The sequence below is a fragment of the Phaseolus vulgaris genome, chromosome 7 (genome assembly GCF_051622355.1).
Source record: "Phaseolus vulgaris cultivar YP4 chromosome 7, ASM5162235v1, whole genome shotgun sequence".
Taxonomy (NCBI): Eukaryota; Viridiplantae; Streptophyta; class Magnoliopsida; order Fabales; family Fabaceae; genus Phaseolus; species Phaseolus vulgaris.
This window is the reverse complement of record NC_143504.1, coordinates 50,068,672-50,094,960: the sequence shown is the minus strand read 5'-3', so window position 1 is coordinate 50,094,960 and position 26,289 is coordinate 50,068,672. Positions and strand designations below refer to the sequence as shown.

At 35.4% G+C, this 26,289-nt stretch overlaps 1 protein-coding gene across 9 annotated transcripts in view; it reads left to right on the top strand.

The window, feature by feature from the left end:
• Positions 1–26,289, top strand: part of LOC137829881 (ARM repeat superfamily protein) — a 45,220-nt gene that overhangs the window by 1,199 nt on the left and 17,732 nt on the right. For 3 of the 9 annotated variants that reach the window (XM_068636865.2, XM_068636863.2, XM_068636861.2), the window contains exons 3-31: positions 71–160; positions 4,295–4,368; positions 4,797–4,952; positions 5,114–5,234; positions 5,421–5,476; positions 5,775–5,829; positions 5,928–5,984; positions 6,100–6,201; positions 6,503–6,583; positions 6,687–6,739; positions 9,232–9,301; positions 9,528–9,591; positions 11,533–11,681; positions 11,777–11,904; positions 12,463–12,520; positions 12,629–12,726; positions 12,866–12,953; positions 13,100–13,165; positions 13,247–13,306; positions 21,637–21,723; positions 22,052–22,238; positions 22,449–22,492; positions 22,579–22,710; positions 22,790–22,921; positions 23,013–23,065; positions 23,145–23,193; positions 23,868–23,926; positions 24,441–24,580; positions 24,669–24,838. In XM_068636865.2, coding sequence (XP_068492966.2) covers positions 71–160; positions 4,295–4,368; positions 4,797–4,952; positions 5,114–5,234; positions 5,421–5,476; positions 5,775–5,829; positions 5,928–5,984; positions 6,100–6,201; positions 6,503–6,583; positions 6,687–6,739; positions 9,232–9,301; positions 9,528–9,591; positions 11,533–11,681; positions 11,777–11,904; positions 12,463–12,520; positions 12,629–12,726; positions 12,866–12,953; positions 13,100–13,165; positions 13,247–13,306; positions 21,637–21,723; positions 22,052–22,238; positions 22,449–22,492; positions 22,579–22,710; positions 22,790–22,921; positions 23,013–23,065; positions 23,145–23,193; positions 23,868–23,926; positions 24,441–24,580; positions 24,669–24,838 — 2,679 coding nt within the window. Of the gene's footprint in view, positions 1–70; positions 161–4,294; positions 4,369–4,796; positions 4,953–5,113; positions 5,235–5,420; positions 5,477–5,774; positions 5,830–5,927; positions 5,985–6,099; positions 6,202–6,502; positions 6,584–6,686; positions 6,740–9,231; positions 9,302–9,527; positions 9,592–11,532; positions 11,682–11,776; positions 11,905–12,462; positions 12,521–12,628; positions 12,727–12,865; positions 12,954–13,099; positions 13,166–13,246; positions 13,307–21,636; positions 21,724–22,051; positions 22,239–22,448; positions 22,493–22,578; positions 22,711–22,789; positions 22,922–23,012; positions 23,066–23,144; positions 23,194–23,506; positions 23,927–24,440; positions 24,581–24,668; positions 24,839–26,289 lie in introns of those variants that run through there. The other 6 variants (XM_068636864.2, XM_068636862.2, XM_090304398.1 and 3 more) reach the window with 5 other exon arrangements.

The window sequence follows — 26,289 nt, the reverse complement described above, 5'->3', positions numbered from 1 at the left end:
CTTTAGTTCATTCTAGTGCAAAGGCTAAGTCATGCATCAATAACCTGCCTATAATTACTGGCCTGTGCAGCATGCTGAAATGGCGGATGAGGGTGTTCAGCTCAAGACCCTTCAAACAACATCAATAATATTTCAATCACGATTGCACCCTGAAAATGAGGTAAGTTTCAACTACATGAACTACTATATATAATATTATTTGCTGTATATAAACTGTATTATAGCTGGACCCCGAAATTGAATGGTAAGCTGACTGTACTCTGTTAAATATAATATACAATGTATTGATTTTATTCAACAAAAGATGTAATTGACCTAAATAAGGATTATATAGTGTGACATGGACTGTACCAGTTAATGCATTCACATTGGATGATTTCCTTGTTGGAGGTTTGAACCTTATCCTATATTTTAACTATTAAGAACATGTTGGGATTATGGAGTTAAAGCTGCTTAGCTACTAGTCTCATCAGAATATATAATAAGTTATAAGTCAATACAGCAACAACATTGCCTTGTTACACTAGGTTAGATTGGCTACATGGATCAATGAATGTTGTAGAGCAAGATATTTGTTTTAAATACCTGAATAAATAAAATGGAAGAAAAATAGTGTATTCAACCTACACCGTTGTGGTTTTTATTGATGCATATATAGGAGTTACAAAATAAGACAAGGCACTTACCTTAAACCCTAACCCATTAAGTTGGGTTACATACAAAAGAAATAATAATAAAATAACATTACATTTTAAAATCCCCCCTTAAGCTGGAGCATATAGGTCATATGTAGGTCATATGTACCAAACTTGGAATAGATAAATTGAATCCTAGGTCCATTTAGAGATTTAGTTAGAATGTCTACAAGTGGCTCATTAGAATTGGCAAACCTAGTAATAAAATCTTTGGACAAAAACTTTTCTCTAACAAAATGACAATCAATCTCCTTACGTTTAGTTCTCTCATGAAACATTGGATTGGAGGTAGTCTTCTCATTTCCACATAATTTCAACTCTTGAAGGAGTTGTTTAATCCACACAACTTCACATGTAGTTAGGGCCATTGATCTATATTCAACTTCTACACCAGATTGGTCAACAACACTTTGTTTCTTACTTTTTCGTGATAAAAGATTTCCTCCAAGGAATACATAGTATCCTGTGGTAGATCTCTTGTCAATGGAACAACGAGTCCAATTGACATCACAATACCCTAAGACTTGAGTATTTCCCTTGTTCTCATACAACAATCCTTGTCTTGGAGTCCCTTGTACATGTTTGAGAATGAAAGTCACAATGGTGAGGGTTCTACGTTAATTGACTCAACTCCCATTGGATAAGAAATATTAGGTCTTGTTATAGTGAGATAAATGAGTATTCTCACCAACCTCCTATATCTCTTTGGGTTTTCCGAAAAGTTCACCTTGGTCTCTCATTTAATTTCTGATTTGAGTCCATAGAACTATCAATGGGCTTGCAATATGTTAGGCCTATCTCCTCCAAAATATGAGACATTTTTTTTAGTGAAATGATGACACCTTCTTTTGATTGCGCCACTTTAGTACCAACCAAGTAATTTCATCTGAAAGTGGCTAAATAAATGCTCTTTTAATTGAGCAATTTTAGTGATATTATACCTTATAATAACAATATCGTCAGAATAGACCATAAGATAAACATACTTCCCAAGAGAAGTATAATGATAAAACACTAAATGATCTGCCTCCCTCTATTTCAATCCAATAATCTGCATAATATGACTAAATTTACCAAACCAAGTTTGGGGTGATTGCTTGAGGTTATAGAGACTGATGTAATTTACAAACTAAACCAGACTTCCCCTGAGCAACAAATCCAGGAGATTGCTCCATGTAAATCTCCTCCTCTAGATCACCATGAAGAAAGACATTTTAATGTTAAGTTGGTGAAGAGGCCAATAGCGAATGACAACCATAACAAGGAAAAGATGGACACTGTTGATCTTAGCCATAGGAGAAAAAAAGTATTATATAGTTGAAGCCATAAGTCTAAGTGTATCCCTTAGCTACTAGAAGAGCTTTGAGACTATCTACTTCACTAGTATGACCAACTTTAACTGCATAGACCCATTTCCAACCCACCGGCTTCTTACCAGGAGGAATAGGGACAAGCTCCCAAATATCACTATGTTCAGGTGCATACATTTCATTAATCATGGCTTGTCACCGTCCAAGGTGACCAAGAGCCTTATGAACATTGTCAGGAATATTAATGATGAACAAGGAGAAACAAAAGAGGAATATGAAGGAGACAAACGATAGTAACTTAAAATATTATAAATAAGATATGGATGACAAATATGTCGAATACCTTTTCTAAGGGCAATAGGCCAAGCATGATTAGAGTCAAGAGAAGGCGAGTAGGATGAAAAGTACATGGTATTTGAATCTAGTGGTGGAGGATCTCAGTCATGAGGATCTTCAAGCAAGGATGAAAGAGTTATTTGTGCACGAATGGTATATAAGGAAAGGTGGCAGAACAATGTCATCTGCACTGAGTTTGAGTTTGAGAGGAAGCAGGAGTAGTTATTAGAAAGCATGCAATTTCAATAAGATGTCTATTATTCCTTGTTGCTATACCATTTTGTTAAGGAGTGTGAGAACATGTGATTTTCAATGACATTAACTTCTTCTACTGCAGTCCTAACCTTTGCGATATGTGAGATCATATCATAGTTGGTTTGTTTGAGAGAAGTTACCCATTCATTTCCATCTAAGAGACGCTGAATATCATTAGTAAAAATGTTTTGTGCATTCTTCCTAAAAGAGAAACATGTTTCGAAAGATACGAGTATCTCTAAAACATCAGGCTCAACTAATTGCGATAAAACAACACATAGTTAGAAGTGAATCTTTTGCCACTAAGATTTGTTTGCATCAAGAATAGATCGAACTTCAGTTGCTAATGGTCATGATATCCTTGACCAAGGAACCTGTTGGGAAGTCCCACGTCACTTGCCTCAAGTCTTGGAGTGCAAATTATATGTTTGTTGGACAACTTTATTGAATGCTAATTGGTTTTAAGTGGAAATCTAATAGGGTATCAGAGAGCCTATAGCTCATCTTGGTAGTCTCTTGGTTTTCAAAGCTCATTTGGTTCAATATGCATTTGTGGAGTGGTAGTGTTGGGAAGTCCCACATCACCTGCCTCAAGTCTTGGAGTGCGACTTATATATTTGTTGCGTAGCTTTAATGCCAATTGGTTTTAAGTTAAAATCTAGTAGAACCATAACTCCATGGCAGCAGACCAAAACGATTAATTTTTCCAACTGAGTCTTGCACTTTTAATGGTAGGAGTAGTAAAAAATAAAGGAGAAAAAACTATTGAAGTCATCAAGAACAACAAGTAGACCTACGAAGAGAGAAGAGGAACCCTAAGACTGTGAGAGGGAGAACATGTCCAACACCAAAGTATGTTGGAATAATGAAATGAGGTCGGAAATGGAGACTGAAAAGGTCGACAATATAGACAAAGGTGTCGCTAAGTGATTTCGAAATGGGAAGGCAGTGTGTGGAGGACACATGTTGGAGATTTGGCGCATATAGATCGGCGTATGATGATGCATGGATGATCGGTTGGTCACACAACCATTTGGTTTGGGTGGCGCTTGTCGAGGCGTACCTAACCTTGACTTCTTCCAATAGAACAATGCATGACAACGGCGGATGGTGGCGGCAATGTCGTGAAAGGCCAATGATGATGGCGTACATTGCTGAAGACAATGAAGGAAAAGACAGAGCAGGATCATGCTTGCCTTGATACCAACTTGAATAAATAAGATGGAAGAAAAATAGTGTATTCATCCTACACTATTGTGCTTTTTATTGATGTATAGATAGGACTTATTAAATAAGTCAAGGCACCTTAAACCCTAATCCTAAAGTTGGGTACTTATAAAAGAAATAGGAATAAAATAACATTACATTTTAACATAAATATAAGTTATTGTTAAACTCTAGGGAAGAGAGAAAACATTGAGGTGAAACCGTGTGTTTCCGAGACAACACATGTGCCTTGTTTATATTGGGAAAAGGAATCAAAGCAATAACTAGATGAGATTTGATATTCTCTAATAACAAAGATATCATATTGGAATAAATTAAAGCGTTCCGAATAATACATATATAATTTAGATATTCCTGATTATAGAGGATCAACTTCTTATTTCCATAATTATAACAATATTCCTGATTATATAGGATGCGTTCCTTATTTCCATAATTATAACAGTTACAATTGTATCTTGTTAATTTCAGGATACCATGTCTCAAGCTCTTGGTATCTGTCTCAGGCTTCTTGAAAACACCCGATCTTCTGATAGTGTGCGGAAGTATGACCTCCCTCTCTCTATGTGTGTATTTATGTATATAGATAGATATTGATGTGTAATAAGTTGTGATTCTGTCGGAAATAGTAGTATTTATTGTTTATTATCTCTCCAAGTAATTCAGTTAATATTGGCATAGTTAAATGTACCTTAGGATGTTGTGATGTTTTAATTCTCTTGAAACTAGTAGTGGTTATTCATTATCTTTGTAATCATTCTTGTTATAAATCAATCAATCTGCTGAGTGGTAAAAGTACTAAAGCACATTCAGCAATTTCTTCTCACATTTTCTAACAGATTCATTTAACTTCTCTCTGTGGTAACCTTTTGTCCATATTAATATTATATCCATCATTAGTTGCTTATGCTTTTATGTGTTGTATATATTTATCCTTTTTATCTGTATGTGTTCTTGTGTATTTCTTTTGCAGTACTGCAGCAGCTACCTTCAGGCAAGCAGTGGCCCTGATTTTTGACCATGTAGTTTCAGCTGAGTCTCTTCCTGCAGGCAAATTTGGTTTTGGAGGTCAGCTCCCTAGGACAACATCGGTTACTGGTGATGTTAACCGTAGCATCAATTTGTCCAAGTATGTTCTCCCCCTTGTTATTAGAGACTTGCTTATTAATGGTGTTGTCTCAAGTATACCCATTATTCTCAGAATTTGAACTTATGGTTACGATCATTAGATCATGCTGTTATACAATTCCAGTGAGATCACTTGTTAATGGTGTTTATAATCCTACACAGCTCATTAGATTATGAAATTGTTTCTGGGAGTCCCCCTGTGATGAGGGAGAATTTATCTGAAACCGGAAAACTTGGGCTGCGCTTGCTTGAAGATCTGACTTCTCTTGCCGCAGGTGGATCTGTATGTGCTTATTTGGAACCATTTTTTCTCTTCATGTAGCATTAGATCCATTTTGTTGGAATTTTGTCTTAGTATCTAGAAACCTGTTAGGTGCTCTCGTTGTTTATTCACTATACTAATAGTGATTCTGATATTCATTAAATGCCATTTCTTCCTGGATGACATTAACCTCCATCTATTCTACAGGCAAATTGGTTACGTGTCAGTATTCTTCAGAGGACATTTGCACTTGATATTCTTGAGTAAGAAATATTTTTGCAATGTGTGGTTTACTGGTTAATGTCATTTTGCAGATTATTTGCAATCAGATATTTGATTGAGATGCCTGGAATTGATGATTTCTTCTGTTGTTATCTTACAGCTAAAATGCCATTTAAGTGAAGAACATTCACATACACACCCACACATATATTTATATTCTACAAATTATATCATGCTAATGCCTCAACAGTAATGTGAATTTAATTTAGTTGTTCTACTGAAACATGAGTTTGCAGTGCTTTTCAATCTTCACTATAATATTCCAAACATGTTTTACAGGTTCATTTTGTCCAATTATGTTGCTGTCTTCAGAACCTTGTTACCCTATGAACAGGTGATTCTGAATGCTGTTACTGCTATTTACTTGAATCCTACCATACTGACATATCTTTTGTTCTTTTATCTTAAATGTATTTGTTTGTAATTTTTCAGGCTTTACGACGACAGATTTGTTCACTTCTTATGACTTCACTTCGTACCAATGCTGAGGTAATTAGTTCCCTGAAACATTTAGTATAGTGATATTGTCTAACTATTGTGATTCTTTCTCCCTGTTTTTGAAGTGTTAATCATACTTTTCATAATTCTTTAATGTGTTAATTAGCTTGAAGGAGAAACTGGTGAACCTACGTTTCGTCGTTTGGTCTTGCGTTCGGTTGCTCATATTATAAGACTTTACAGTTCTTCCCTTATAACTGAATGTGAGGTTAGTTTCTTATTTCCTTTTCCATGTAGCCACTCAGCTCAAATCATTGAAGCTAAGTAAATGGATAGTGCAGATTTTCATTTCGGGTTGAGTGAGAGGGATAGATTTTGTAATTGTATGATGTAATGCACAATAAGCATAATGCTTGTGAAGAGTTTCTTCTCAACTGAGAGCTAATTCTTTGTTAGTAATCTAAGATACCAACCTTATATTTTGCTGTCCTTTGGTGTCAGTTCCTTTTATATATTTTGTCACATCTCAACAAAATTGACAGATGCTGACTTTTTCTTTTAATTATCAGGTTTTTCTCAGTATGTTGCTGAAGGTTACTTTTCTTGATTTGCCATTATGGCATCGCATTCTTGTTCTTGAGATTTTAAGGGTAATGTAGTTCTGTTGTATTATTCTTTTTAATTTTCTTTCGTAAGTTTTTTTTATCTAATCAGTAAGTCCTTAACCTAACAACCAGACATGGTGGTTTCTAGGGGTTTTGTGTTGAGGCACGGACATTGCGGATTCTTTTCCAAAATTTTGATTTGTAAGTTCAATTTTCTTTTATGAATTTAATGATATTGTGCATAATTCTAGGAGACATTGGTATATTGGTTTGCCTTGTAACTATTTCTATGTAAGTCAACTTTTTGTTTTCTCAATTTAATGATATTGTACTTAATAATTCTAGTTCTGTCCAACTAGTATGTGTGTCTTATGAGTAGGGCTGGGCAAAAAATCCACTTTTGTTATATTGCTCCATTTCTGCACTGCACTAATCCATTAAAAATCCATTTATTTAAATCCAGTTTTTAGTTTGATCCATATTTTATTATATTTTCAGAGCAGATATCCATTTTGTTTATAAGGATCTTCAAAATTAGAAAATTCAGATTTCCAATCCAAATTCTCTATTCTATCCAAACCATCTTTCTATACTTCCTCTCATTTGTGATTTTCTCTCTCTCTATTTCTCTCTCTCTCTCTTTCTCTCTCTCCTGCACCTCTTATTCACTTTTTAAAATTTTAGTTGCTCTCTCTCTTGGTTCCACCTCTCTCTCTCTCTCAATCTCCTGCACCTCTTGGTTCCACCTCTTATTCATTTTTTTAATTTTAGTTAGTGTCTCACACACACATTACATTATTATGCAATCAAGTTTTATACATTTTCTTTATAATTTTATTTGTTCCAATATTTTGTACATAATAAATGGATATAATATTTTCAAAGTTTAATTAAAGTATTATAGGTAGGTATATTTTAATGTTAAAAATGTATATATTATGTTATCTTTAATTTTTTTTAGTTTTATTAAATTATAACTTTATTATATTTTCTTAATATTTATATAATATTCTAACTTTTTTATATATATTATTATATTAATATTATGTTAATTTTTTAAGAAAACATGATTTTTGATTTAAAATATAATTTTTTTTTTATAAAAATATGGATTTTTACTTAAAATCCAATCCAAATATGTGGATTTGGATATCCTAATTGTTTTTATTAAAAATATGGATTTGGATTATAAATCTGATCCAAATATTTGGATTTGGATTGGATTACCCAAAATCCAATCCATGACCACCCTTACTTATGAGTATTGCCAATATAACTTATATTTTATTGCTTATTGGCCCCACCAGTAATTTTTTTTTTATAGAATTAGATGTATATAGAAGTGATGGGACATAGGGACTGATGTCAACTGCGAATCAGGCAAGATGGATGAAACGGAGGATTGCTTTGGGTGTGATATGCGATACAAAAGTAACCATTTTGAAAAATTTACTGTACATTATATAAAACGTGCTATGATATATGGGACAAAATTTTGGCTGTGCAACTATAAGATCTGCAATACTATATGGGACAAAAAAGTAAGCTTAATGTCAGAGAAATGAGAATGTTATGATGGGTATGGAATACTGTCATTAGACAAGACAGAGTACCATCTTACATGGTTCTGAGCATGTGTATAGAGGACATGTAGATATATTAATAAGGCGGGTTGATTAGATGATAGATAATCCTATGGTTAGAGGTGGAGGAAGATTGGAAAGAATATAACTGAACAGCAGACAATTATAGGTCAACATCAAAATTGAGAGATCAAGAGGTAAAAGTCTCTCTTTGCACTTGATATAGGATGAAAAATGAGGTACAATATGTTTTTGGTCCCGCAAAATATTTCATAAAGTTGGTTTTAGTCCCTTAAAAAATTCAATGTCTTTTATCCTTATGTTTACTTTAAGTAATGTGGTTTCATTAGGGACTAAAAATAAGAGTTTTGGACAAGTGTAGGGACTAAAAACATATTAAATTTATACTCATCCCTATAATAATTTCATATGAATTTAATTTAGAACCTAATTTAAATTCTAAAAAAATTAATCAATTTCCCAAAATTGAAAATAGGATAAAAATAAAGAATCATAACACTTAAAATATTGTCAAAGTAATCAATTGCTATTTTATTTTACGTTTAACTTTTTGGGGAAAATTGGGCCATGTTTGCGTTTAACTTCTATCTTGAATGATATGTAGTATTTATTTCTAATTTAGAAATTATATTTATTTTTTTCAATCATGGGAAACAGCATTAGAACTAATAAATGATAACAAAGGTGATGACCAAAGAAATTGTGCATTAAAAACTTGAAGTTATGCAGCAACAGAGAGAGAAAGCATTGTTTGAAAAGAAAACCATGAACTAAGACATGATTATGGTAAAACATGGCCCAAGTTCAATACTACATTTCAGTAGTAATCAATAGCATGGGCATCAATAAATATTAGTTGTGCTTTCTTAGATGAGTTGTCCTAGCCACTTGGTCCAATGCAAATATTTTAAAGTTTAGTACTATATCCAAACCCTTTTAAATATTAATTGGGCATTGATGAAGCCATGTTTACCACATTTATAATGACTGCATTTGACAAATTTTTGTGTAATAAATATACATGAATTACTAGAAAATGACCTAAGTTCAATATTATGTATTCGTTGTTGCCATCCATTGGCATCACAGGCACCCCAAGAATACAAATGTTGTGGAGGGAATGGTCAAAGCACTTGCTAGGGTTGTTTCAAATGTACAGGTTTGATTTTAACTGCATATGCTTTTATTTATTTCTGACTTTTGAGTAAGGTTTATGGTCATTGTATAACTGTATTGCTTTGGTATTGTCACCTTCAATTAACTTTAATTAATACATGTTTTCATCTAGCTCTTAAACTTTAATATATTTGGTTTGGTGTCTTGTTCTTTTTTCTATATTTGAAAATAAATTTTATGGTTAGAAGAAACTTTAAATGATTCTGTAGGTTCAAGAATCAAGTGAGGAGAGCTTGGCTGCTGTTGCTGGAATGTTTAGTAGCAAAGCCAAAGGTATTTTTTTATTGTATTTAGTTTTGAACAAGAATAATTGTCACTTTTATCTCTTTTTTGAAGTCAATATTTGTTTTGACGCCTTTATTTACCCAAGAGCTTCATATTGCACTCCAAGTAGTCTGATACTAATTCTGTAGATAGTTTTGTATTGTTCTATCTCTTTCAATTGATACTTTGTTAATATCATTTCCTGCTTCCATAAAATGCTTGTAAGATATTATGCCAACTCTTAGATTTTTCTGCTCCTAGGGTTTATTTTATTTTAGAGTGTGGTTTTTCTTATTGTTAACACGTCTTAGCTGATTGCTCTTATGTGCTAGTGTTGTATATGTTCTTTTTTTGTATATTTTGTTGATTGACATCTTCAAAGAGGCTGCTCTTTCCTCTATTTTGTATCCTCTTCTATTCCTTTGAATTCTTAATTTAATTTTAAACAAATTACTCAAACTTTTAACACCTATTTGACTTAATGATTATGACATCATATTTGATCAGCGAGTTTAATTTTCTAGAATGATTTTTGTGTAAATGAAAACTTTTTATAAAATAAGAAATATATTAATAGGAAAATTGTAAAGAGGGGAGGAGGATAAAAGTATCCTCCTAAACAAAAGAGTTGAATTTTTTTCTTCTCCCAAACCTCGTACGAGTGATTGGAGCCAAGCACACGAGAGAGAACGAATTTTGAAAGAGCAGACTGAAGCCAAACAAGTAATGTTTGGTCTTTAACTTCCTAAGCTTCATATTCAAGATTAAAATTGTAAGGAGTACGATAATTTTAAGTGAGATATCAAGGCGGAACAACCAAATTTACAACAAATCTTTGTAACTTTGTGATTTGATTATCGGCTCAATGTGTTGTTACTATTAAAGATAATTAGAGTTATCAAGTTTTTCAGCGATTGAGGTTGGAAACGACTGCAAAGCGGAAGCCATAGGAACAAAGATGTCGCAAAAGTGTAATTCAATAAATCGAAACCAGAGAGAACAATTTATGAATGCAAACCTTGAAGAACAATCCATGAAAATGAAGTGACGAAGAACAATACACGAAAACAAGAACAACGAATATGAAAGCAGGGTCATGAAGAAAGTGAGGAAAGATGAGCGCTAGAGATAAAGATGAATCATCGAACGAGCTCTAGTTTAGAAGATGGATTGTCGAAAAAAAATCTTCATTATCTCAAATCACAAAATTAGACTCATTTGACCTTGGTCCTCGACCATCGATGTGGTCTAATTTTGACCATCCCTTCAAAATTCTTTGAATGTACTATCTCCACTACAAATAATTTAGGACATCAAACCGGTTGGGATCCATCACATCTGGAAGATCATTAGGGCTTAAAGGGATGAATTTCACCTCAGACATTTGGTCTTATCAGTCGAAGGTTGCGAGTTCAAGCCTTTTTGGAACTAGACGCACAGGCTACACACATTGATACTATTGGTGGCTTGTAATGTGTGTGGTGACTCTATTGGCGACGTTGTGATTGTCGGTGTGGGGTGCATCATTCTTGCTTGATACTTACCTCAAGGGGTGACAGCGGTTGACAACGACAACTATTTACATGGCACTAGAAACAAAGCTCTCGAGACTGGGAACTCAAATATAAACTTGAACTATGCAAGGAAATAAAGATTTATTGTATTGATAACAATTGCACAAATTTCATTCTTATCACCTCTATTTGTAACAATTGAACTTACTGATACTAAAGGAAGGAAATTAAATATGCTACAATAAATAGGAAGATTCTAAAGATATTTTTCTCCTGGTTACTATAGAGAGATTGAAGATATTTTTACTAGAAGTCTTGTCTTTACATAACCCTTGTGGTTATTTAAGTGTAGTAGTGATGTGGGACAGAATTGTATTTGAATGGATTCTGGATAATTATGTTTTTACTCATGGGTGACATGTTTTTACTCTGGCAGGTATTGAATGGAGTCTAGATAATGATGCATCCAATGCTGCAGTTCTGGTTGCCAGTGAAGCACATGCGATAACTTTGGCAGTTGAAGGCCTGTTAGGGGTTGTCTTCACTGTTGCAACTTTAACAGACGAAGCCATAGATATTGGAGAGGTAATCTCTATAATTTTTGTTGTTTATGCATTTCCATCTTGTTTTTTTCTTTTGGGTATGCTACTTGATGACCTACTTCTTATATGTCCATCCAGCTTGAGTCTCCTAGATGTGATAATGATCCACCTGTGAAATGGTCTGGTAAAACTGCCGTTCTCTGCATCTCAATGGTTGACTCACTGTGGTTGACAATACTTGATGCATTATCCCTTATTTTATCAAGGTTTGTTTTTCTACGTACACAAAATTAAAAAAAAATACATTGGTGGTAAGGTCTTGCACCATTGATTAACCAAGTCATAGCATTTAACATTTATGTACAATTTGATTAAGTAATCATGTTGATCTTGCATGCAAAATTTTAGGACAGTTGGAAACGAATAAGCATGGTTGGTGTTATCTTAGTATTTAGTCATACAGATAAAATGCCTAAACTTCTCTCCGATTCATATGAAAATTTTATGTTTGAACAGCATGGTCAGATCTCAATAATCTGCTGGATTTTGAGTAATTTATCCTATAAAACATAGTTTAGTGTGCTAAGATTTTTTTATATCATCCTGTTTACAATTAATCTTAATTAACCATATATTGTTTGTTATGACATCAGTATATTCCTTAACATTTAACTTGGATTTTATGAGTAATTTATTCTATAAAACATAGTTTAGCGTTCTAAGATTTTTATACCATCCTGGTTACAATTATTCTTAATTAACTGTATATTGTTTGTTTTGATTTCAATATATTCCTTAACATTTGACTTGAGGTTATTTTGAAGGTCACTTGGAGAGGCCATTGTTTTGGAAATATTAAAGGGATACCAGGCATTTACTCAGGTAACTCAGTTTCTGCCTTTAACTCTTTTTTTTTAATTTTTTCTATTTTGCATAACATCTGAAATCATTTTTGAACTTAAAAGGATATTTGATTGAACAATTTAACAGGCTTGTGGGATTCTCCGAGCTGTTGAACCTTTAAACTCCTTTCTTGCATCCCTTTGCAAATTTACAATCAATTTTCCTGTTGAAACAGAAAGAAGGAGGTATAATGTTTTAAATCTGTTCTTAGTAGTTTTGGTTTTCTTTTATTAAGATTAGTAGTTTTTGTTTTCTTTTATTAGGGTGCTTTTGATGAATTCAAGCTTAGAGTACTGAGATTTTTGCTTAAATTTGAGATTTTAGCAGTGCTTTGCCGTCTCCTGTATCAAAACGGTCAGAACTATTGATTGATCAGAGGGATAATGTTGTGCTTACTCCTAAGAATGTGCAGGTGGTCCTTCTAGTTCTTTGAATAACAATGTGTACTTTCCCCCACTTGTCTGTAATTTGGTCTTTTAACTATTCATTTTCTCTGAATTTGTATATTATATTGTCATTGCCACTACTCATTTCATCCACACTGATCATGTGAACTAGGCCTTGAGAACTCTTTTCAACATTGCTCATCGACTGCATAATGTTCTCGGCCCATCCTGGGTTCTGGTATGTTCTATTTTTCTGCAGTTTTCTTTTATGTACATTTCTACCCCTCTCTGAGTGAATGGTCATCATGAATACTTGCAGGTGTTGGAAACTCTGGCAGCTTTAGATCGGGCAATTCATTCTCCACATGCCAGTACTCAGGTAATTTTTTCTGTTGTTCTATTACTCATGAATTGGGTTCAGATATAGGTCAAAACCATTTTGGGCCCTTCTCCATGAAGCTTTTTACATAATAATTGGTTCTTGAGTTTTTTTTGCTCAAGTGGTTATGAGTTTGATTTTCACTTCCCTCTTTTTTTTTATCAGCAATGAATTAATAGAATTTAAAAGAAACACTTAAGGGGTGTTCCAACCCTTATACATAAAAACTCCTAATTAAGCATTCAACAATTAGATCAAAGTTAAGTGCTACACCGTTTAACTCAAAACCTTAAACTAGTTAAAGATACTCAGTCCCAAAACCTGAATCTGCATAAAACCAGCACACAACAAAACCAAGCCTGGTGGCGAGGGAGAACTGCTAGAGAAAGCAGCATATGCCTCAAACCAAAGAAATAAAACCGAGTGCAGTGTTTTTATAGCAAAACCAGCATATCAACAATGCCAATACCTCCAAAGTTCATACAAGAGCTATTGCAAAATCACAAGCCATGATGACCTGGACCAGTATAGTAACCACCAGCTCAACCAAGCCAAGGGTAACCTGCCTGTCACCTATACCTTCACCCCTCCTTACAATGGCAGAACCGGGCTTTGATAAAACAAGCCTCTAAGCTTCCTCAACAACACCACCTTGAAAACGAACAAACTCCACACTCCATGCCTGTAACCGAGCAACTACCACAGATCCAGGGATTGCCTCTTGACAGCAGAGTGCTTCATCTATAACTCTTTACACATAGCTCAGGGTTTAAGATCCAATCTGAGAATGAGAAGTTAAAATTGTGTACTCTGTTTTTCAACCAAAGCCAAGAGTTGAGTTGTGCCCGGTGAAAGATCTCTTCCGCATCAGGCTTCCCCTGCTTGAAAATGATTAGGTTTCTTTGTTCCCATATTCCTCTCACAGCTGTCACCCACAAACCTTTCCACACAAGGTTTTGCTTTGTGTTCAAGTGTACCAGGTGAAAATTTTCAAAGTGAACCTTCAAGTCCTTATGTTGGACAAACAAAATCCCCATCCACCTTAGACACAAAAACCACACCTGTTGTGCTACTATGCATTCCAAAAAAAGGTGGTGAGAGGTTTCTACCGAGCCTTGGCATAACGCGCATCCCGTGGTTCCAACTAACACTCCTCTTCTACTCAAACTACTACGAGTTGGCATTTTGTCCAACAAGACCCTCCATGCAGTGGTCAGAGCATTGGGGAGTGCTTTGACCTGCCACAACTGTTTGAAAAAGCCCTCAGGCCAAATTGGCGCATGGTTTTCCAAGCATTTGTACGCAGACTTAACCATAAACTCACTAGAAGGATCCCCACCCCATTCAAGGACATCTTGTTCCTCCCTATTAAGAGAACTCATGGATATACTCCTAAGAAGTTCAAGTTCTTGTGTAGTTTCCCATTCAAACCTTTCCCTCCTCCACCTTAATCTCCAGCACCACACTGATTCTTCCCAACTTCCTACCTCACCCACCGTCAAGCCCTGATCCAGAGACAGCGAGAATAGTCTAGGATACTGGGATAAGAGATTATTCCTTCCAACCCACGTGTCCTCCCAAAATCTTGCTTTATTTCCAGATCCAACCTTCCAACACAGAGCTTTTTGGACCCATCCTGCTTCATCGTCTTCCCCACTCACCTTTGACAGATCTCTCCACCACTAGGACTGGAATTTCTGCTGGATCTGCCTTTCCCCAAAACCCACACCATATTTAGAAACTAGGATATCCCCCTATTGGCTACTGTTGGAGATCCCACGTAGATTAGAGATAAGGACATTTCATAGTATATAAGTGAGCGCAAATCTCACCTTATAAGCCAATTTCATAAGGTTGAGTTAGGTTTAAAGTCTACTTTTTAATATGGTATTAAAGCCATTTAGAGTCTATCGTAGCAAGATATTGTTGGGCTAATCAGGCCACCTGCTATTGTGCTGCTATCGGACCACCCATCATATAATCCCACGCACGAGTTGGCAGTCTTGGCGCGAGGGGGGGTGTTAGAGATCTCACATCGACCAAAGAAAAGGATATTTCATAATATATAAGTGAGTATAAACCTCACCTCATAAGCCGATTTTATAAGGCTGAGTTAGGCTTAAAGTCTACTTTTTAAGAGCTACCATTATTAACACTAAAATTTCCAATGCACACAAGCGAGTGCTGTTTTGTCCTTTCTTTGTTGCCCAAATATTAGTTCTAATGTTTTCTTCCATTCAATTGGTGACCAATATGGCTTTTGATGTTTCTTTTTGCTTTTCATGTTCTTTGTTTTGGAGGATATCTTATCCTTTTTCTAGTTGTACTTTAGCATTACATCTTTTCTTTCGTTCTAAATATAACTTAAAGTTGTACTTCTATGTTGCACAGTGTGGCTGTTTTATGGGTATCGTTCTCGGATTAGGGATTTATCCATCTCCACTCGAATCTCTATTTCCTTAGGAGTTTGTGTGATGACAATACCCAATAGTGAATCTCTGTTGAAATCTCTCTTGCTTTTGCTAGATGGCACCATTGTCCTAAATGAGGCACTTCCTGCAGCACTAGAATCTTTCTCATTTTGTTCTTTAACCTTAATAGAGTGGATTCTTGATAGTCCTGGTGAATATTCACGTAAATCATGTTCTCTAAATCCACCCCTCTAAAAAAGTGGAGCTTAATGCTTGTTTTGTAACCTTCCAAAATCTCAAAAAAATCATATTCTTATGATTTGCTGCAAGTTGGGAGAGCTACAGACAACAAAACTCAAATTCCAGTGAATAGTGGATTCACCAATAAAAATTGAACCCTAAACCCTAAACTCTAACATTATGCTCTAGATACCATATTAAAGGAAAAGAAAGAATAGGGTAAATCCCTTGTGTATATTGAACACATAGGGTTATGTTTATATAGGAAAAAGAAACATATGGGCTAAGCCCATTACATAAATATGAGATATCTAACAATATCTATAATATCTCATAATATCAAATAATATCTAATTATATCTAATAATATCTAACACTCCCCCTCAAGCTGGTGCATATAGATCATATGTACCCAGCTTGTTACAAATGTAATCAATCCTAGGTCCTCGTAAGGGTTTAGTAAAAATATCTGCTAATTGATTATTTGAATTAACAAACTCAGTCCTGATATAATCTTTTCTCGAATGAAATGACAATCAATCTCAATATGTTTTTTCCTTTCATGAAAAACTGGATTTGAGCTAATATGAAGAGCAGCCTGATTATCACATATCAGTGTCATTTGAGTAACCTCTCCAAATTGCAATTCTTTAAGTAACTGTTTAAGCCAAATAAGCTCACAAGTAGCCGAGGCCATAGCTCTATATTCTGCTTCTGCACTAGATCTTGCCACAACACTTTGTTTCTTGCTCTTCCAAGAGATCAAGTTATCACCAATGGAGACACAATAACCAGAAGTTGACCTTCTATCAGATGGAGATCCTGCCCAATCAGCATCTGAATAACAAACGACTTTAGTATGGTTATTATGACCATATAACAAACCTTTTCCAGGAGAGCCTTTAATGTACTTCACTATACGAATGACTGCATTCCAATGATCTTCACATGGAGAATTAAGAAATTGACTCACCACACTGACTGCAAAGGAAATATCAGGACGAGTAACAGTGAGATAGTTCAATCTTCCAACTAATCTCCTGTACTTCTCAGGATCTGAAAGAGGCTCCCCCTGATTGGGTAGAAGCTTGACGTTGGGATCCATGGGAGTATCAACAGATTTCGAATTCATCAACCCAATTTCCTCCAAAATATCTAATGCGTATTTTCTTTGAGAGATAACAATACCAGTATTGGATTGTGCTACCTCAATCCCCAAGAAATATCTGAGTTTGCCAAGATCTTTGGTCTGAAAGTGTTGACAAAGGTGTTGTTTTACTTGTGAGATGTCATGGTGATCACTGCTTGTAAGAACAATGTCATCAACATATACTACAAGATAGATACACCCAGCACTCGAGTGACGATAAAAAACTGAATGATCGCCTTCACTGCGAGTCATACCAAATTGTTGAACAACATTGCTAAATTTTCCAAACCAAGCCCTAGGAGACTGCTTGAGGCCATATAAGGATTTGCGAAGACGACATACCAATCCAGAAGACTCCCCCTGAGCAACAAAACCGGGAGGTTGCTCCATATAAATTTCTTCCTGCAAATCCCCATTAAGAAAAGCATTTTTAACATCCAGTTGATAAAGAGGCCATTGTTGAAGAGCAGCCATAGCTATGAATAAGCGAACAGAGGCCATCTTTGCTACTGGAGAAAAAGTATCACCATAGTCTAAACCAAAAATTTGGGTATAACCCTTAGCCACAAGACGAGCTTTGAGACGATCAATAGTACCATCAGGACCAACTTTGATAGCAAAAATCCACCTGCAACCAACAACAGATTTCCTAGATGGTAAAGGAACAAGTTCCCAAGTTCCATTATTCTGAAGCGCATTCATTTCATCAAGCATGGCCTGACGCCAACCAGGATGGGCTAAGGCATCACCTACAGATTTTGGAATGGATATAGAAGAAATAGACGAAAGGCAGGTATAAAAGGGTTGAGATAGTCTATGGTAACTCACTGCAGTATAATGTGGAGAGGGATTACGAGTAGAACGTATACCTTTACGGATAGCAATAGGAAGATCAGGTTCAACAGTCGGAGGTTCAACTATAGGAGCCGGAGGGGGATGAGGTGTTGGCACCAGAATAGAGTCTGCTGATGGACGATGAGACGGTTGACGACGACTATACACCTGAAGAGTTGGCAGCGGTGGTGAATTGTTAGGAGCACTAGGCACAACAAGAGGAATATTAACTTGATTAGATGAAGAAATTGAAGGAGAAGGACAAGACTTAAAGTAAAGGGAAGATTCACTGAAGGTGACATCTGCTGAAATAAAATAACGGTTTAAAGACGGTGAGAAACATTTATATCCTTTTTGTGATCTAGTGAACCCTAAAAAGACACATTTGTGTGACTTAGGAGATAATTTATCAAGACCAGGACTAAAATTATGAACAAAACATGTGGACCCAAAAACTTTGGGAGGTAAAGAGTGGAGAGGGTCATGTGGAAATAAAATAGAATGAGGAATTTTGTTATCTAAAACTGAAGATGGCATGCGATTAATGAGATAACATGCACTAAGAACAGCATCACCCCAAAAACGCTGAGGAACATCACCATGGATTAAAATAGTACGAGTTGTTTCAACAAGATGTCTATTCTTGCGCTCAGCTACCCCATTTTGTTGAGGTGTATAAGCACATGAAGTTTGATGAAGAATACCATGAGAAGCCATAAAATTTTTAAAAGAATGAGAAAGATACTCACGTCCATTATCACTGCGCAAAATTCGGATGGAAATTCCAAGTTGATTTTTAATTTCATTGTAAAATATTTGAAATATAGAAAACAACTCAGAACGGTTTTTCATTAAAAAAACCCAAGTACATCTTGAATAATCATCAATAAAAGTAACAAAATACTGAAATCCTAAATTAGACTTAATACGACTTGGTCCCCAAATGTCAGAGTGAACTAAGGCAAAAGGAGATGAAGCACGTTGTGAGACACTACGAGGAAAAGAACTACGAATGTGTTTCCCTAACTGACACGACTCACACGATAAAGTAGACACATTAGACAAACTTGAAACAAGCTGTTGCATCTTGGCAAGACTAGGATGACCCAACCGAGCATGAATGAGAGATGGAGAATCCATAATTGCGCCAACATGTGCAGAGATTTGTAGTTGATAAAGTCCATGAGGCTCACATCCGGTGCCAATCATCCGTCCCGAACTCCGGTCCTGTAAAGTAACAGAATCTTTGGTAAAAGAAATAACACAGTCAAGGGAACGAGTGAGACGACTAATGGATAATAAGTTAAATGGAGACCCAGGGACATAAAGAACATTATCAATAGATAAAGATGAAAAAAGATTAATAGTACCAACACCATGTGATGGTACCCTATATCCATTGGCCATGGTAACTGAAGGTAAATAACCCGTAGTATATAGGGAAGAGAAAAAAGATTTATTACCAGTAATGTGATCAGTGGCACCTGAATCTAGAACCCAAGGGCCATGGGAAGTGGAGTGAGTGAGGCCAACAAAAGATGTACCTGAATGTGCAACAGAAGCCGTGGAACTAGGGTTCTGACGATCCTCATACCATTTAAGAAATTCATTGAAAATAGCAGGCTGGCTTGGGGTATCAATTGAAGTATGGTCCATGGTAGAAGGTTGCACAGGGGCAATTTGAGCAACCGCAACAGATCTAGGAGGACGACCATGTAAGGCATAACATCTGTCAATTTTGTGGCCAAGTTTGCCACAATGGTCACACTTGTGACGCCCTTTGCCCGGCTTGTGAGGGCGAGTACGATCATTATGCTGAGATATTAAAGCAGAAGAGTCATCAACATGAGACGTTATATCAGCGGTGTGTTTACCTGGCACGCGCAAAAGGGTAGAACAAGTGGAAGTAAAATTGGGCACAATAGGAGATCCCAAAATTTGATCACGAACGTGAGAATAATCATCAGGAAGACCATGTAAACCCAATAACATGAAGAACTTGGATCTTTGTTCTAGTTCTTGAGAAGGAGTAGAGGCAGGAGGTAATAACTCATTAAAATCATGAAGAAGAGCATGAAGTTTACCTAGATATTCTGCCATTGTACCATCAAGACGTTTGGGAGCAACAATTGTGAGAAGATTTTGACACACACCATAAAGACGTTGAGTATCATTTGTGTATAATAATTTTGCTTGTTCCCAAACTTCTGAACATGTTTCATAGGTACGAAAAATTTGTTTTAAAGATGAGTGAATGGTCGATTTGATAACAATGCATAATTGAGCATCAATTTTCGACCAACGAACAACCTCATTTTCAGCAAGAGTAGGATGAGTAAGATGATCAACATAACCTTGACTCTTAAGCCATAATTTAATATCTGATGCCCAAGTGTCATAATTGGTTCCATCCAATTTGTCAATGGAAAGATGAACATTGACGTAATTAGTATAAATAGATGAATCCGGCATAATGACTGAAGAAGAAGCCATAGTGGCAGCGGAAGCAGAAGAAGCCATAAAAGATAAGGACAAATCCAGTCACTGGTTAATTGGCGGGAGCAACAAAGATGAAGGCTCCGACAGCGATTCCGACGAGATTCCGGTGGCGTCTCCGGCGAAGGTCCGGCGAAGTTCCGGTGAAGGTCCGGCGAAGGTCCGGAGGCGGGTACGGCGAGACAGTGGGGTGGTGGCTGGAAAATTCCAGTGAATAGTGGATTCACCAATAAAAATTGAACCCTAAACCCTAAACTCTAACCTTATGCTCTAGATACCATATTAAAGGAAAAGAAAGAATAGGGTAAATCCCTTGTGTATATTGAACACATAGGGTTATGTTTATATAGGAAAAAGAAACATATGGGCTAAGCCCATTACATAAATATGAGATATCTAACAATATCTATAATATCTCATAATATCAAATAATATCTAATTATATCTAATAATATCTAACATTCTTTAACCTTAATAGAGTGGATTCTTGATAGTCCTGGTGAATATTCACGTAAATCATGTTCTCTAAATCCACCCCTCTAAAAAAGTGGAGCTCAATGCTTGTTTTGTAACCTTCCAAAATCTCAAAAAAATCATATTCTTATGATTTGCTGCAAGTTGGGAGAGCTACAGACAACAAAACTCAAATTCCGGGGTTTTGTACAACAAATAATAGAATAGGTCCATATTAATATGTTGTTTAGGCTGTTTTGTGGAGTGTCAAAGAAGCTTTTCTTCTAACAAGTAATGATTCTTTTTAGGATGTGATTTTTCTTTGGCTTCTCTACTGTTGGTTTAAGGTCTCCCTAATGTGTTGTTTAGCAAATAATACATGAAGTGATTAGAGAGCTTTATTGTCTAACTTGTTTGTTTGATTTTTCTATTTCTTTTTTGTGCTTTTGTGTTCGAGATCCCATATCGACTAGAAATAAGATCAATTCATAGTATATAAATAAGTGTAAGCCTCACTTTACTAGCCGGTTTTGTAAGGTTACATTACGTAAAGTGCACTGCTTAAGACTCTGCAATGAGGATTTATTTTCTTCATGCACTCTCTTTATTCTTACTTCTAATATGACTTTTTATTTTCCCAAATGTTAATCAAATTAAATTTCATATGCTGCATAGTTTTGTTGGAAATTTCTTTTGGGTGTGTCTTATATAGAAATTTACAAAGTACGTGACCATTAAATCTGCAGGAGGTCTCCACCCCTGTCCCAAAGTTGACAAGGGAGTTGTCTATGCAATACAGTGACTTCAATATACTCTCGTCTTTGAACTCTCAGGTGAATAATCCTATTTTAGTTCTTTGGAAATCAACCTAAAAGATGACTTTCAACTGCTACACTCAATTTATGATGAGCTTGGATGTCACTATAATTGTCCTAATGATACTCCTTTTCAAAATATCTTTTCTTTTCGTTAAATCTTTTTTTTTTTTTTTAAATTCTTTTTCATGTTCAATGATGAGAATGCAAGCTTGATTTTATTGCTATCTAAGCTTTGATTCTGTTTTTATTAGTACCTAAGTGTTTATTTGGTTTCTTTCTACATTTTTCTGTGGGGAATGTACAAGCCAGTTGATCTGACCTGTTATTATTTTCTGTTTGGAAGCTCTTTGAGAGCTCTGCTCTGATGCATATATCTGCTGTAAAGTCTCTCCTTTGTGCATTGTGTCAACTTTCATATCAATGCATGTCCGGTACTTCAAGCAGTTTGGGACCAACAACTAGTCAAAAAATTGGAAGCATCAGCTTTTCAGTGGAAAGAATGATATCCATCCTTGTGAATAATGTTCACCGTATGTAGACAATAACTCTATACATGATAGTAAATCTTGTATTCTGGATGTTGTTTAATTGTTCATTCTCATGTCATATTTTTCCTAGGTAGATACTTCTAAGTTGTGATATTTAAGTTCCATTTACTAATTTGGATTTTATGAATATTTGTTCTTGATTTTTTGTTGAGTGAAGGTATTAAAATTTTATATTGTCCTTTTTAACCACAGGAGTCGAGCCATTTTGGGATCAAGTCACTTGTCACTTTCTTGAGGTTTCTTTTTTTTTCTTACTGTTTCTATGATGTGGCAATGGAAGTTTCATTTTCATCCGACTTGATATTTTGACATGCTTTTTCAGCTAGCTGATAATTCTAATCCACATTTGAAAAACATGGCACTTGATGCACTTGATCAGTCTATATCTGCAGTCTTAGGTTCTGATAGGTTCCAAGACTACAAACAATCCAAGTCTCTTGAAACATCACAGGAAGTGAGACCTTCTACCATTTTTATTGCCAGCTACCCATAGTTTATTAAAAGACGATTTAATGTTTGTCCACAATATGCAGATGGAAGTCAATATCGACAAGTTGAAGTCTCTTGAATGCTCAGTCATATCTCCACTAAAGGTTCTTTATTTTTCTACACAAAGTGTAGATGTTCGTGTTGGATCTTTGAAAATACTTTTGCATGTCTTGGAGGTAATGCTGTTGCTAGTTGGTCAAGTTTTGTTGTTATTTTTATTTCCTCATTGATTGTTTACATGATACTAATTTATACAAATTCTTTCAGAGGTATGGAGAGAAACTTTATTACAGCTGGCCTAATATACTTGAAATGTTGAGGTTGGCCTTCTTATGCCCATAATGTACCTCTCTATTGGTAATCCTTTGATTAATCAATGTACCATTGTCTTATTGTAAGGTATGTAGCAGATGTTTCGGAGAAGGATCTTGTTACTCTCGGCTTCCAGGTATACTGATTTAGTTTGCAGCATTTATTGCTCAACAGGGCTATTGGTATATTGAGTTGGTTATTAGTACTTCTCCTGTTACTTTGTGATCATGATTATGGAAAGTACTCGTTATTAAATCCTGAGAATACATAACTTAATGTTGCCTATACTGCTTGTCTTTCTGGGCTTTCTGGCTCCATTTAGTCTTGCAATTTCCTTCAAATTTTCCCTCTAAACTTGTGACCATTTTATTTATATTTTTTTTTTCTATTTAATTTTATTTATACCTTCCTTCAATTTATTTTCCTCTTTCTCTTTTCAATGAAAATAGATAAGCAAAAACATCACAGCATGGATTGGAATCCCTCTAGGATGACACCCCAATATGTGACAAAACATCACATCAGTTTTTGTTACTTTTTAATCTACAAAAAGCAGGAAGGATTTCAAATTATCATCTATTATGAATTTATTCCACACAACTATCATGTTGATTTAATCTTAGTCACGAATCCATGTCTTGAATCTCATTTTTTATACTTTATGCTTATTTTAAGTTTTCGGTAAGACAAGCTATAGCTTCACATCTGATCTAGTGATCATATACTCCATTTTTTAAAAAGGTTTTAGTATTATTCTTTCTCTCTAACATTATCATATGTACTAATTTTCCTGATTTTGTTTCTCTCTAGAACCTAAGAGTGATAATGAACGATGGACTGTCCACCTTACCTACGGACTGCCTTCAAGTGTGAGATCCCATGTTCCACCTTACCTACATGCATACTCCATGCATGTGTATATATGATTTCTTTTATTTTCAGATTTCATAGCAGGCTGCAATCCTTAGAAAAAATAAGATTTGGTGTTACTGAATGTTGTTGTCGAGATTTCACATTGACGATAGACATGACTAAATAAGAGCTTATAAAGGCTTTGAACAATCTTCGTCTCTTAATTTGGAATTGAGTTAGGCCTAGGCCAAATTGAATATGGTATCCTAGCTTATCATAGATATTGGCCACCCTTAGCTGTCCACAAATCTAATGGGCCCTATGGTTTTTCTAGTGCAAACCTCCACCATTCAGATGTTAAATCCTGGGTATGAGGAATGTGTGTTGAATTAAGCCTAGCTCAAATTCTAGAGCATTGATGTTACACATACTAGGATGCATGTATGTGCATACCTGTGCCCACAATACACGTATATTTGCTCCTAGTATGGCTCCTTCTGTTGTTCAATATGTATTATACATATATTACAGGTGTGTTGATGTGACTGGAGCATACAGTGCTCAGAAGACCGAGTTGAACATAAGCTTGACAGCAGTTGGACTTCTGTGGACTATGACTGATTTCATTGCAAAGGGCCTTCTCAATGGACCTTTTGAAGAAAAGGAAACAGGTTCATATTCTGTTGTCAAGCCTTCTGTTTTTAACCTGTCGATGTTCTGAAATTATACAAACTCTTCTATGATGGTTCTACCTTTCAGGTGTTAATTCTATAGTGAAGCAGGTAGACAATGAAAAGACGGAGGATCCTACACTTTTTTCTAATATTGTGAGAGATAGGACTTCTTCTATAGATGGTGTTGATTTCGAGAAGCTTCTATTCTCTGTTTTCTCCTTACTTCAAAACCTTGGGGCAGATGAGAGACCAGAGGTACAATTTATATATTTCTAATCTTGTTTTACTTTTAAATTTTCCACTTTTTTTTTGTTTCTACCTGTAGGACTTCATAAAACACATCTTATGTGCTAAGATGTTGCCAATTTTCTATTTAGCAATTAACAGAGTAACAGAGAAAAAGAGTAAAAACTTTTTTTTCTAAACTGAGTGGTCTCTGCCACATCAGCAAGTTAGTTAGCTGTTCTGTGATATATTCTGTTTTATTAGACAACTGGTTTTCTGCTTGTTAACTTAGTGGTCTCTTCTATATCAGGAAGTTAGTTAACCATTCTGTTGTGTATTCAGTTAGCACAGTTTATTAGACAACTGATTTTCTGTTAGCTGGTTAGTTAAGCCATCTTGTAAGTTTCAGTGGTATCTATAATCTGATTCTATTAGATTTGAGAAATACAAGAAATAAAAACACAAGCTACATTTTCAGAAAATGTATAATGCTTACTTCTTTAGATATATAATTCTTTTAGCAATTAAGTTTCATTGAGAGTACCACTTATGTGGATATGAATCTCTCCCACTCTCTTTTTCTTACTGGCCCATTTTAGAATCTTGGTTACTCTATATTAGTTTTTGATACACTTCGAAAGTGCTATTATAAAGCCAATTTCTTCCTTGCTCTAAGATGATATAAGTAGTATTGTGACAACATTGGCTGAAGGACAGTCATGAGCAATTTTTGAAGAGGACAGACTGAAGAGGTTCTTTCCCCCTGTTTAGTTTTTCAGATGATTTATTTTTTCTTTTATTCTAAGCCTAGCCTGCTCACCTGGTGGATGTTTCTTTGAAGATACCTATCATGGTCACACTATCCCAAAAGTTTAATTTGTTAGGGGAAATTGTGTGATAGGTTGTATGTCTAACATATCCTTACCGATCAGAACCATTTGGACTTAACGCAACCTTATGCTGAAATTTAACTTTTATTTACAATGATGTGCAACAAGGATCTAATACTATGTCCTGAATCAACTACCCCAAAATCTTAAGCTATTGAGTGAAAGCACATGAATGGTCACATCTAAATCCTAATGTTATCTTTCTTGTATGGAAGCATGCTTCGTCTAGGGCTTGGTACTTGGGATGTTTCTCTTCTTTGTTTGAAAAGGAACACGCAACATTTCTCTTAATCATTTGTGAAAAGTGATAGGAATGCAGAGGCCCACTCGTCCAGACCCATTAGGATGACCCGAAAACCCACTTACCTAAGTGACTATGTGTGAAGGAGAATTATGCTGAGTCATATACAATTCTGTTTTTCTGCTGAGTCATAGGGGTAGATATGCAATCCAATTCTGTTTTGCTGTTTCATTGTATTGCGGGTTGCCAATGATTGGCGTTAGATAATTTGTTTAAATACTACTATGATGAAAGGAATAAGAACAAGAAAAAGAATTATTTCCTATCTTCTCTCTTATCTGTTTTCTGGA